Here is a 14178-nt window from a genome sequence, read left to right as displayed (position 1 = left end):
CGCACCTACTGCCTAATGGGCCCTGCTAGCGCTGCCTCTGTTCTATCTGCCTTTCTGTTTCATAGCCCCTATTCAGCTCCTCGCAGGGTGCTGGCAGATGTCTGAATGTCATGGCAGGTCTGGCCCACTGTGGTGCTGAGGTTAGAGATTCCAGAGGTCTTGGCTCATGTGTTGGGTTGGGCCAGGCCATGCCTTTGGGCTCGGCTAAGCCAGGCCGTGTGGACTATAAAGAGTCTCAGGCGATGGAGCTAGTGCACATCAAAAGCAGCAGAGGTCCCATAGGTGAAGACTGACCAACTCCAGAGAACAAAAGCAAACCCGAGCTACCGCCAACATGAGTCGCAGCCCTGAGAGGATTTCGTCCTACCGACGCCACTTTGAGGACAGCAGCAGCTCATCCTCCTACCAGGTTAGGGTGTCCAGCCCATCCCCGACCCGGAGAGTTAACCGCCACCAGTCAGCCAACTACTCACCCAGTGCCGGAGCCAGCAGAATGCAGGCCCAGACCATGGGCAGAAGGACCGTCTCCACCTCACGTAACGCCCGCATGGCTGGGTAAGATGCTCACTCCACCCTGTACACCAAGTACACTAATAGCCTTTTCACATAACTAAGCCAAACTGAGCTGTACTGAGCTGGCCTGGTTCTGCATCCACCGTAGTTGCTAGGGCTATACCAAAGATCTTTATAACTAACCCAAGATAGAGCAGAGCCTGCCATTTCCAATGGGAGCAAATTAATCATAGTGGGCAGAACAAGCAAGGAGGTGGGCAGAGTCAAGCATGAGCTAGCGAGATCCTACTGGTGCATTTTAGCATTTATTTGCATATTTCAGGGAACGCCTACTCTCTGAAGTGCTTATGTGCAATACTGTAACTCAATTGGCCCATGCACTCCTTCTAAACAATGCCATTTTTACAAACTTGGCCAAAGGATGAAGTCTACAAAACGTGGTCCACTCTGTTTGTTACAGGTTCTAGTTTTGGAAACAGAAAACTGCATTAAGATCAAATGTTTCATTGAGTAGAAAATTTGTACAATGTAAAAAAAAGGTGGTTAGAGCGTCGGGCCAGTAACAGAAAGGTTGCTGGATCCAATCCCCAAGCTGACAAGGTAAAAATCTGTCGTTCAACCCCTGAGCAAGGCAGTTAACCCACTGTTCCCCGGGCGCAAAAGACATGGATGTCGATTATGGCAGCACCCCCGCACTTCTCTGATTCAGAGGGGTTGGGTTAAATGTGGACACATTTCAGTTGAAGGCATTCAGTTGTACAACTGACTAGATATCCCCCTTTCCCTTTCATCACCATATCTGGTAGTGAGTGGAAACACCGACCGGATGCTACACATTTACACATCCTGTGAAATATCTGATTCATTGTCCAATCTGTGGCTTTACACAAATGTTCAAGCCCAGTAGGCACAGTATGGTTCGGTTTGGCATATTAGTGGGTAATAGAGGTTATATAGATACAGCTGATAAAATATAGGTAACATCTTAAAGAGAGAGTGCGAGATTACACACTGCTGATACACCACAAGTATTCTATTTGTGAATTTACAGAAAGCGACTTGTTACATTACCACCAAAACACAGGCAGTTATTACAGTACAAGATAGATGATATGTTGCTGTCAACAGTGTATGTACCTCCCCTCCTCTTACTGCTCTTCTGAGGCTATAAGCCACTTTGTCTCCTTTACTGGCAGATGACTCAAAGACTTCTTCCTGACAGACATAACACATCGAATTCTCCTTCACTCTGTGAAATACATTTTCCTGTCTAATTGCGCTAGAGACAAGCCTGTCTTTCAGAGTTGATAGGCCACCTTTATTGTTATCAAGCAATTAAAAACACCATCAAGCAAATGAACTCTTAGATAGTGGAACCACAGACAATTTATAATCCACCACCTCTCCCTCTCTTACACAAACCACAGTTGTAATTGTTTCTTATTGTGCAGCACTAGCCTATTTCTGAATGTATTTTTGATGTAAGTCGAAGGCATCAGTTGATTAAAACGAATAGAGAAACATTTAGTTGTCAAAAAGTAAGGCCTGTGTCAATTTTCCACATAACTATTAGCCTACAGGACTAACATCTAAATAATGTACAACTCTTTATATTATTGTGAATTTTAGGTTTTAAGGATCAATAAATAAATAAGTAGGTAGGCCTAAACACTGGAAGAGACTAAACTCAATACATTTCAAAAACAGCAAAATAGCTCACATCCATGAGAACAACATACATTTTATTCAAATGAATTATTTGAATTTGTAACAGCTGTAGGCCATAGCTGTGGGATTTGTGGGTGCTGCAGCACCCCCTGAAAAATCTGAATTTTAAAAATCTATAAATTACGGTTTGTAAAAAAAAAAAAAAGACAAAAAAGTTGTATAATTAAGAAAAGTATTTTGCAGGATTTAATAGTTGGAAGTGTAAGAGTTGTTGCCCTGTCCCTTTCTCTGCGGTTGTCATTCTAATGGAATCAATAAAGAACAAAACCCTATTCATCAAACATTTACATCAAAAGGTGCAAAGTTATGGGAAATACACAAACAAATAACAAATAACATGGAAAACAACCACTTTTTGTGAAGTATTAATTTATCATCTTTACAAACTACTTAATGTCAATGTACATTACTGTATTGTATTGTATTGTTGTTGTTTTTATCACAAAAAGTAGTGCACTGGGCCTTTACTAGTCCAGTATTAGCGGATGGATATAGACGTCTTCAGCCCAGCCAAAACATTGTTTTGCATCTGACATCAGAGTAGGAACAAATGTGGCACCTGGAAATTAATAAAAGATTGTGACAAGCCATCGATCAACCATGTGGCTCTGATATGACATGCAAGTGGCAATAACATTTAATGTTGACGTTATGTCTTGACGTTCATAGAATAACAAAGTGATGTCAGTTATCTCCAGGTCAAGCGGTGAGTGTTGAACTGTCTGTCGTTTTAGCGGGAATGTGGGAACATTGGCATGTGTGGGCTATGGCAACGGGGCCCCGGTGGACCTGGACGCATCTGCTGCCGAGAACAAAGTATTCCTCAGCACGCGCAGTGGTGAGCGGCAGGAGATGGTCGTATTGAACGACAGACTTGCTGTTTACATTGAGAAGGTAAGCACTCACCACGCTTTGCTCACACACAAGGCGCACAGACTAATTGACTAACATATGGGGATGAACTTGCTGTTTTTGTGCCTTTCATATTAGAGATAGCCAACTTTCTAGTAAGCCATAGCCTATACATAGCTGTTCTTCACACGTGGATGTGCTATTGTGTGTGGGTTCTGGCCGGATACATTGCCTCAGTGCCACAGCCAATATTCTTTAACATCTGTGCGATATTCTGCCGCCCATAAGTAGAGGAACAATGTTTATTTGATGGAATTTGTCTAATTAGACTACGCTTGCTTGAGTGTGCCATACAGGCATGCAGCCTTCTGGCTGTGGAGACGGAGTCGCTCATTATTCCCACGTATTTGGGCAGCGAGCATGTTCAAGTGAGGGGCCCTGGTGAATTTGATGATAATTGATACCCTGCCATTGTCATTCTCTTAAAAGGTTCGGTCCCTGGAGCAGCAGAACAAGTTGTTGGAGATGGAGATTGACGGCATCCAGAACCGGTTCGTGAAGCCGTCGGGCCTGCGCAAACTCTATGAGGATCAGCTGAGAGATCTGAAGAAGATTGCAGATCAGATGAGAATGCAGCGGGTGAGACGGAATGACTTAATCCACACGTCATCACTGTCAGCTTTTTTATTGTTTACCTCGCAGAAAACAGAAAACACACACACTGAGGAGGAGAGGGATAATTGGAATGAGTCCAATATGGTGACACGGCTGACACAGCCAATAAGTTATTATCGGCTTGTTACCTTTATACCACAGGTTAATATGTGTTTTGGTTTACAGGACCAAGCCTTAGCTGGCAAAGAGGCCATGGCAGGTCAACTGGAGATAACCAAAGTCAAATACGAGGAGGCAGTTGAGCTGAGGAGGCGGGCCGAGATGGAGATCGAAGCATTCCGTCCGGTGAGAGGCTGTTTAATCACTGTTAGCCAAAATTGCCTAATAAACATCAACGTGCCATTGATACCATTGTGTGCCGCTATATGGTTTTCAGGATGTGGACAGAGCCACCTCTCAGCGCATCGCCCTGGAGAAACAGCTCGAGCAGTTGGAGGTGGAGATTGAATTCCTTCAGAGGGTGCACAAAGCGGTAGGTCCCGTATAGCGCGCACTGATTGATTTGGACCGACCTATACCAACTCCAGCTAATGGACAAAATGATAAACAGTAAATCAAGGATAGTTGAAATCACAGTGTCACATTTTGGGGGGGGGGGGGGGGGGGGGTAAATTTAAGCTTAGGAGTTATCTTAACCCTCAAGAGAGTGATATGCTTCCTGTGTTGATAACTGGAGTTTATTGGGATGTACTACTTTTAACTCCATTAAGAGTAACCAGAGTAAGGGAGTTAAAACTATGGAGTTTTCCACAGATGTGGGAGGGGCCTTATTGTCATATTTCCCAGCATGCTCTGTTGCAGGCAGATTTAAAAATATATATATATATATATATATTGTTTCAATATGTGTTTTTGCATGTACATTGATAATAACCACACATTTTTTTCTAAACAAATCCAATCTGTAAAGAGTTTAATTAACTCTTGCGATTTTACTGTGTAGGCCTACATCATTTTTTTTATTTAACGAGGCAAGTCAGTTAAGAACAAATTCTTATTTACAATGACGGCCTAGGAACAGTGGGTTAACTGCCTTGTTCAGAGGCAGAACAACAGATTTTTACCCGTTTCAGCTCGGGGATACGATCTAGCAACCTTTCGGTTACTGGCCCAACCCTCTAACCACTAGGCTACCTGCCGTCCCCTTTAACCATTTAATTGAACCTTTTTTCTTTCTCAGGAAATTGAAGAGCTACTGAAAATGATATATGCTGCCCACTCCTCAGCCCAGAGCGCTTATGACCTCCCCGACATCTCAGGCGCTCTCAAACAAATCCAAGCTCAGTATGATGAAATTGCAGCAAAAAATTTACAGGTATGCCTATTTATAATTAACTGGAGTGTATACATACAGCAGTCATTCATTTCAAGGTGTGAATGTGTTTCATGACCTCAGAATATGTGTTTCATGGCCCCTATATGTTATAGGAAATGGATTCCTGGTATAAAAGTAAATTTGAAGACCTGAACAACAAGACGACGAAACATGTGGATATAGTTCGAAGTGTCAGGGAAGAAGTTGCTGGCGCCAAGAAGGATGTAAGTTAGGCTATTTGATAAAGATATCCCTACATGGTTGTAAAATGTGACACATTAACTATTATTATCGAGTCTATATCCAAATAAGAGTTGTAGCCTATGGCAATGGATATTTTCCTCAATCAAAATATGAATGAAAAAGACATTTGTATTGTATTTTTCCTAACCTTTGAAGATCCTAAACAAAGAGCGTGGCCTGGAAGCTTTGAAGACCAAGAATGAGGCTCTGGAGGCACAAATTCGTGAAGCACAGGAAAAATACAAGAAAGAGCTGGAGGACCTTCAGGTGAGCACGTTCGATCAGAAGGTGGGAGGGTCCAGTTATTCATGAACCTTACCTCAGTCCGGTTTACTACAGAACTCAACCATTAAATATCTGAATTGATTGTACACAGTTCAAATCCAAGTAGGTTGGTGTTAAAACCTTTCATCTGTAGCCTACTAAGGTGCAAACTCAAGCTGGCTCTTTTGACGTCACAGGCAAGAATTGAGGCCCTGAAGGAGGAGCTGAAATCCACCAAGTCTAAAATCGCTCTGCACCTGCGTGAATACCAGGACCTTCTGAACATGAAGATGGCTCTGGAGATTGAGATCACAACTTACAGGTGAGGTTTAGTGCAATGGATTTAGATAGGATCATACAGAGCATGTAAATAAACTTTAGAAGAGCAAATTTGTGGTAATGTCATATATTCTTGATTCTGATCCATTGATACGACTTTTCTCTGTTTCCATAGGAAGCTGATTGAGGGTGAGGACTTGCGACTCACAACCATGGTTGGGACCATGTCCATAATGAGTAGCAGCTCAAGCTCCATGAGCGCTGGGATGAGTGTGGGCATGGCTGGAGGCATTGGACCTGGAGGCAGTGGTGGAGGAATGGGTGGAGGAATGGGTGGAGCTGGAAGCTTAGGTGGAATGGGTGCTGGAGGGATGGGCGCTGGAGGGATGGGAACTGGAGGCATGGGTGCAGGAGGCAGGGGTGGAGCTGGAAGCATTGGTGGAGGAATGGGAGCTGGAGGAATTGGAGCCAAAGGCGTGGTTGCTGGAGGCGTGGGTGCTGGAGGCCTAGGAGCTGGAGGAATGGGTGGAGGTATGGATGGTGAAGGAATTGGTGCTGTAGCCAATGGTGCTAAAGGCATGGGTGCTGGAGCCATGGGTCCTGGAGGCAATGGAGGAGGCATGGGAAAAGGTGCAGGTGATTATGGGTACGGCGCCTCCATGGAGTACTCCCACGAGGAGCAGGCAGTGGAGATGACGGAGAGGAGGACAGTGCTCATCAGGTAAAAGTAACCTGCACTTAAACAATAATGTGAGTATTGTAGGTTTATCATTGACCATTGTTAGGACAGAACATTGTTAGGTCAGAATGTTTAACACAATGAAAATTCTTCACACCGTGTCTTTTGTAAAGAAACTTATTCAACCAGGTAATTTTTTTATTTCCCTTAGAACAGTTAAATCGGAGGATGAAACACTGGAAAGTGACACAAAGGAGCAAACCTACATAATCTCTGGCGCTGCCGACGACTCGGACGAGGAATAGGCGTAAATGACCATGTGACCTCCTCTCACCCCTTAACCCCTCACGCCCCTGGAGCTTTGCACTGACGGCTCATGTCTGGTCTCTGACCTTTGACCAAGACATGAGACCATGAATGACCCTGCAACCTAGTCAAGCAGTACCCTTCAGCTCTTGTGATGTGCCTTTGAACCACATATTCAGAAACTCTGTGTGCCTTACACAGCTACTCAACAAGCAGCAAATAAAGCTCTCGGCATTCAATTCCTGGTGTTTCATTCATTACATTGTCTGGTTTGGTTTAGTTATTAGGCTACATAATGTTTTTGTGCACAATGAATCATAGGAAATGTTATCCTGAAATGCATTTCCATATAAGCTTTTGTGACATCCCCCTAAGGCACAATGAAAACCACAATCGATATGGTACCATGGAGAGGTTAAATTACACACATTCCATGTTACACAAATTCTCACTCGCTCTCCCACTCACATTGAATATATGAGGTGGTCCTTGCTCTGCACACTAGGCCTATGGGTTGTACGAGCGTGTGGAGAGGCAGGGTGCGATAGAGCAACAAGAGAGTGAAGGAGAGGTAAATTGAAGGATGAGTGAAGAGAGTCACCCGAGGGGTCCTTCGCCCTGACATCCACTCGAGGGGCCATCAGACAGCTTCAGTCTTGCAGCGAAGCGATGGCACACAGGCGTTCCATGTCCCCATTCCATCCATATCCTCACCTTTTCCATCTACCACTGATTGGGAGCGATTGGGTCTCGTCAGCACGTGCCAAACACAGTTAGGGTCCCCTGATGGAGAGGACCAACAGCACAGAGGACATGAGGCAGATCGGAGCATCTAAAGGTCATGCAACACCAATCCACGCAAATACAACACAACTGAGATGAGAACACCGGTAGTACTATATCAGAATAGCATCATGATTCTAGTCATATATGCGAATGCACCTGGGGTCTTTTGTGTTATTGAATTGTAGCATCAGTGGATCTGGAAGTACTCACTCACCTACTATTAGTTGTGGTCAAGATAAACGGAGAGACTCATTGCTGGTTTTGATACAAGCCTACATTGACAGGGAGTGTTTTGACATTGCCATACCTTGAAGCCTATAACATATCAATGTGGGAGTGAAGGAAAATAAACAGTTGCTGCTGTTTGTGGAGAATAAAGAGTATTTTGCCATGATTTTAGGTAAACTACAAAAGATAAATATAAGTCAAATGTTAAGAGGAAGATTTTTTGAGAAGGTGAAAATGTATGGAGCAGATTTCCAGGCCTATGGGTATAGAATAACATCTCTTTTAATATATAGTATTTGCTTCTGAATGCACCTCTCTGATTCTGTTTCTCTAAAGAAAAATACACATTAGATTAAAAAAATATACCAATTATCTGAAGAACAAGGCCGGTGGTAGCTGAGATCAATCGATACTTCGCTTTGTTCTCTCAAAGTGATGTATTTCATGACGCCATGTGTGAATGTAGTGACTGTAGTAATCAGGAACGAAAAGATGTAGCATTTTTGGATCACTTAGGGGAGGGTCTAATTGTATTTATATTTTTGTAAATACAATTTCACAGTCGGGGGTATGTTACTGAATATGTAGTCAAGCACAAATAAAAACCTGCTGGGCCTACATTAATAGGAAAATGCATTTGTAAAATACGAACGTAGGCTATGTGTAGGCTATAGGTTCCAATCCAGCTCAAATCATTTTAATGCAGCAATTATCCGGATGATTCAGGAGCATCCAAGAGATAGATGTAGGCATATATCGAATTAATCAATAGCCGCCTATGTCCCTTGGTCATCATTTCCACAAGCTCATCCCACCCGAAACACAGGCGCAATTAATAGCCAGTATACAGGACTCTCTCTCACTCTCTCGTCGTTTCTCGGTAGAAGCGCACAGGAGATTATAGTTGAACCTAGAACTGTCAATCCCGCGCTCTAATGAGAAAGAGAGCCAGACAGACGTTCTCTCCACTCTGATTGGCCTTGATTCATATCATTAGATTACATTTTCTTCGCTCCTTAATGTGCATTGTGAAATAGAAAAACGGCGAAAAATAGCCTTCATCAATATGATGGGATGCAGTGTATCATCAATATAATTAAGATATAAGAAAGAGCCATAGGCCTGCGAGTGACCTCTGCGTCGAGATGCGTTGATGTGGCGCTGGCACAATCGGGAGCTAGCCATGGTTCTGTCAAGCACATTCCATCGTCTGCTGAAAATCGAACATATTAAACATTCAGCATATATACTGAACAAAAATATAAACGCGACATGTAAAGTGTTGGTCCCATGATTTATGACCTGAAATAAAAGATCCCAGACATTTTCCATATGCACAAAAAGCTTATTTCTCAAAAATGTTGTGCACAAATATGTTGACATATCTGTTAGTGAGCATTTCTCCATTGCCAAGATATTCCATCCACCTGATAGGTGTGGCATATCAAGAAACTGATCATTTCACAGGTGCACCTTGTGCTGGGGACCATATAAAGCCACTCAAAAATGTGCAGTTTTGTCACACAACACATTGCCACAGATGCCTCAAGTTTTGAGGGAGCATGCTTGACTGTAGGAATGTCCACCAGAGCTGTTGCCAGAGATTTGAATGCTATTTTTTCTACCATAAGCCAACGTCATTTTAGAGAATTTGGCAGTACATCCAACCTGTCTCACAACCTCAGACCACGTGTATGGCGTCGTGTGAGAGAGCGGTTTGATGATGTCATTGGTGGTGGGGATATGGTTTGGGCAGGAATAAGCTACAGACAACGAACACAATTGCATTTTATCGATGGCAATTTGAATGCACAGAGATACCATGACGAGATCCTGAGGCCCAATGGCATGCCATTCATCCATCTCCATCACCTCATATGTTTCACCATGATAATGCACTGCCACATGCTGCAAGGATGAACACAATTCCTTCTTCCATGGCCTGCATACTCACCAGACATGTCACCCATTGAGCATATTTGAGATGCTCTGGGTTGACGTTTAAGATGATGATAGCGTACGACAGCGTGTTCCAGTTCCCGCCAATATCCAGCAACTTCGCACAGCTATTGAAGTGGAATGGGACACCATTCCACAAGCCACAATCAACAACCTTATCAACTCCATGCGAAGAAGCTGTGTAGCACTGCATGAGGCGGTCACACCAGATACTGACTGGTTTTCTGATCCACACCCCTACTTTTTTAAAAGGTATCTGTAAAAAGATGCATATCTGTATTCCCATTCATGTGAAAACCATAAATTAGGGCCTAATGAATTTATTTAAATTGACTGATTTCCTTATATGAACTGAAACTCAGTAAAATGTTTGAAATTGTTGAATGTTGCCTTTATAGTTTTGTTCAGTAGAAATAGCATAAAATAAATATTAGTCCACTAACAACCAGTTATTGTGTAGAATGGCAATGAAAACGTAGACTAAATCTAGTCAATTGAAGTAGCCTATACGTATGCAAATTTCCTGCACTAACTTTGTTATAGGCCTATAAATCATGCTCTTGGAATAAAGTCCCCTGAATTTGACCGGCTTTGAGAAATGTCTGAAAAATAGACAAATAAAAGCAAAAGCACTTTGATATTAATCGAATGTCTCTGAAGTAGAATAAATACTTTATTGTTGTTAGACCCTTTATATTGACACGTGCATGTTCAACTGAAATATATAATATCCCATGTAGATCTAATCCTTTTAATAGGGCAAAGGTAGGCTATATTGACGTTTTTCGAAATGTAGCCTAGTTGTTACTCGAGCAAGGAAGAGCGTTCTCATTGTGAGTGGAAAAATAAATATCCCACTTATATTTTTTTGTAAATACTCATATTTCTCCCCAAATTATGTCTGGGCGGCAGGGTAGCCTAGTGGTTAGAGCGTTGGACTAGTAACCGGAAGGTTGCAAGTTCAGTTCCCCGACCTGACAAGGATCGTTCTACCCCTGAACAGGCAGTTAACCCACTGTTCCTAGGCCGTCATTGAAAATACGAATTTGTTCTTAACTGACTTGCCTAGTAAAATAAATAACAATAGACTCGATGGATTTTCCATTCATTATTTTAGGCCATACGCTTGACAGGACACAACATAAAAGCGGTTGTTAATAGTCCTTGTACGATAAATTAAGAAATTAATGTCAGTCAAATCAGTCAAATGTAGGCCTACAATAATAACATAATATCTGTAAGCTACTCAAACGCACGTTCCTTGTTGATTTACAATTCCAAGAATATATCATATTATTTTGACTTCTGACTCTATACCTTAATTGAGAGCCTTTATTATTTCCCCAATAAGAACATGCTGAAAATATACATATTATTTTCCTAATATAATTAGTGGTGTTATTTTTAAATTCGCAGACAGCAGCAAGTGAGTGCAACTTTTTTTTTAATGAATGCGCTTTAGTCCTACTTTTGATAAGCAGCCAATGTTAAGACGCACGTTACACATCATGCATCCAGCGAAAAACGTGCATGCGCAACATAGGCTACAGGCTATTCCACACAAAACATTCAAAAAATTCCATAACGTTTCATAATTATACCCTGAACATAAAGCTATGAGTGTGCCGGAAGGACAAAGGTTTGACTTCTTTGAAACCTGTGCATTTCTGTCACTTTCTGAATATGTTTTAAGTGCCTTAATCCCCATTAGGGGCGGCTGACACGCCGAACTATTCATCTGGAGCCCTCCCTGAATACGTTTGCCGAGGAATGAACTTCACAAACAGAGCTCGTACTAAATGCGCTCGACGGCAGAGAAAATCGAATAGAGTGACAGTTTCATTCTGAGGCGGTCGAGTGAGAAAGGGTATGAATTTATAAGGTACACCGAAACAAATTTTCAATTCAAACAACTTTTCACCCCATTATCCGGGTCTCCTCAACCGAGACAAGTGAGTTAAAGTCAGGGAAATGTGGTTCAAAACCCGGCGCTGACTTTGTTGAGGACTGAATACTGAAATGGAGCGGCCCTCTAAAAAGGGCGTTTAAAAATGAGAGCACGCATGATCAGCGTCGAATCAGTTGCCACTTATTTCGCCACTCTTTAATGCGATTTTGAATATTAGTCTGGGTTAGAATCCCTATCATGTCATCTGGTGGGACTCCCATACAAGCATAATTAGGCCTACTATTCAAACGAGTCAGTATGTCCCACCCGCATCCCCTATCTGTAAAGCAGCTGGTCCACCATTTTTGTGCAGCATACATTTTCCAAGTTTTAGATGGCAAAGCAAATTTAAATAAAGCCTGTGGAATTTCCTAAAAGTGAAAAACATAATCAGGGTAACATTATCATTAAAAGGCATAGGCTATGCCTGAGGTGTGAAATTACGAAGGGAAATACGTTGCTCATTCTTTAAAGCATGCTCTTTATGAAAATGCACTTGTTCTCCAAGTGGACCTGGCTATAGTCCATGCCAGAGGTGTCCTACCCATAGGGGCCACAGGAGCATGTGCCCCCTTAGATTTGTCCTGTAAACATGACAAATATATATATATATATATACAGTACAAGTAAAAAATTTGGACACAACTTGGACACAACTTCTCATTCAAGGGTTTTTATTTATTTTTACTATTTTCTACATTGTAAAATAAAAGTAAAGACATCAACACTATGAAATAACATATATGGAATCATGTAGTAACCAAAAAAGTTTTAAACAAATCAAAATATGTTTTATATTTTAGATTGTGCAAAGTAGTCACCTTTTGCCTTGATGACAGCTTTGCACACTCTTGGCATTCTCTCAAGCAGCTTCACCTGGAATGCTTTTCCAACAGTCTTGAAGGAGTTCCCGCATATGCTGAGCACTTTATGGCTGCTTTTTTTTCACTCTGCAGTCAAACTCATCCCAAACCATCTCAATTTGGTTGAGGTCGGGTGATTGTGGAGGCCAGGTCATCTGATGCAGAACTCCATTTTTATTTATTTATTTTTATTTAACCTTTATTTAACTAGTCAAGTCAGTGAAGAACAAATTCTTATTTACAATGATGGCCTCCATCACTCTCCTTCTTGGTCAAATAGCCCTTACACATCCTGGAGGTGTGTTGGGTCATTGTCCAATTGAAAAACAAATGATAGTCCCACTAAGCACAAACCAGATGGGATGGCGTATTGCTGTAGAGTGCTACGGTAGCCATGATGGTTAAGTGTGCCTTGAATTCTAAATAAATCACTGACAGTAAAGCACCCCCACACCCTCATACCTCCTCCTCCATGCTTCACGGTGAGTACCACACATGCGGAGATCATCCGTTTTTCGACTCTGTGTCTCATAAAGACACGGCAGTTGGAACCAAACATCTCAAATTTGGACTCATCAGACCAGAGGACAGATTTCCACTGGCCTAATGTCCATTGCATGTGTTGCTTGGCCAAAGCAAGTCTCTTCTTCTTATTGGTGTCCTTTAGTAGTTGTTTCTTTGCAGCAATTCAACCATGAAGGCCTGATCTATGTGAATCTCCTCTGAACAGTTGATGTTGAGATGTGTCTGTTACTTGAACTCTGTGAACATTTATTTGGGCTGCAATTTCTGAGGCTGGTAACTCTAATTAAATTATCCTCTGCAGCAGAGGGAACTCTGGGTGTTCATTTCCTGTGGCAGTGCTCACTAGATCCAGTTTCATCAGAGTGCTAAATGGTTTTTGTGACTGCACTTGAAGAAACTTTCAAAGTCTTAAATGTTTTAAAGTAATGATGGACTGTCATTTCTCTTCGCTTATTTGAGCTGTTCTTGCCATAATATGGACTTTTACTAAATAGGGCTATCTTCTGTATACCAACCCTACCTTGTCACAACACAACTGATTGGCTCAAACACATTAAGAAGGAAAGGAATTCCACTATTTAACTTATAACAAAGCTCACATGTTAATTGAAATGCATTCCAGGTGACTTCCTCATGAAGCTGGTTGAGAGAATGCCAAGAGTGTGCAAAGCTGTCATCAAGGCAAGATGTGGCTACTTTGAAGAATCTGAAATATAAAATATATTTTGATTTGTTTAGCACTTTTTTGGTTGTACGTGATTCCATATGTTATTTCATATTTTTGATGTCTTCAGTATTATTCTACAATGTAGAAAATAGTAAAAAGAAAGAAAAACCCTGGGATGAGTAGGTGTGTCCAAACTTTTGACTGGTACTGTGTATATATATATATAATACTACTAGCCACCTAGCACTTTTATGAAGTTGGCCGTAGCTAGCCCAGATAACCATATTTATTTTCTCAAGAGGTATGGTTAGATATGAAGAAGAATTAAGCATAATAAGTATAGCTATA

General features: G+C 41.8%; 1 protein-coding gene across 1 annotated transcript; it reads left to right on the top strand.

Moving 5' to 3' along the window:
* The first annotated feature begins 334 nt into the window (after positions 1–334).
* On the top strand, positions 335–7093 carry LOC109903993 (glial fibrillary acidic protein). Its single transcript, XM_020501046.2, has 11 exons — positions 335–555; positions 2976–3135; positions 3583–3732; positions 3934–4053; positions 4145–4240; positions 4949–5083; positions 5197–5307; positions 5483–5593; positions 5788–5912; positions 6045–6590; positions 6760–7093. Exons 1-11 carry the CDS (start codon positions 335–337, stop codon positions 6851–6853), a joined length of 1869 nt encoding a protein of 622 aa, XP_020356635.1. The 3' UTR covers positions 6854–7093.
* The last annotated feature ends 7085 nt before the right edge of the window (positions 7094–14178 follow it).

This window comes from Oncorhynchus kisutch, linkage group LG2, assembly GCF_002021735.2.
Source record: "Oncorhynchus kisutch isolate 150728-3 linkage group LG2, Okis_V2, whole genome shotgun sequence".
In the NCBI taxonomy this organism is placed as follows: Eukaryota; Metazoa; Chordata; class Actinopteri; order Salmoniformes; family Salmonidae; genus Oncorhynchus; species Oncorhynchus kisutch.
Note: the sequence above shows the minus strand (reverse complement) of the source record. Positions and strands in the feature narration are given on the sequence as shown.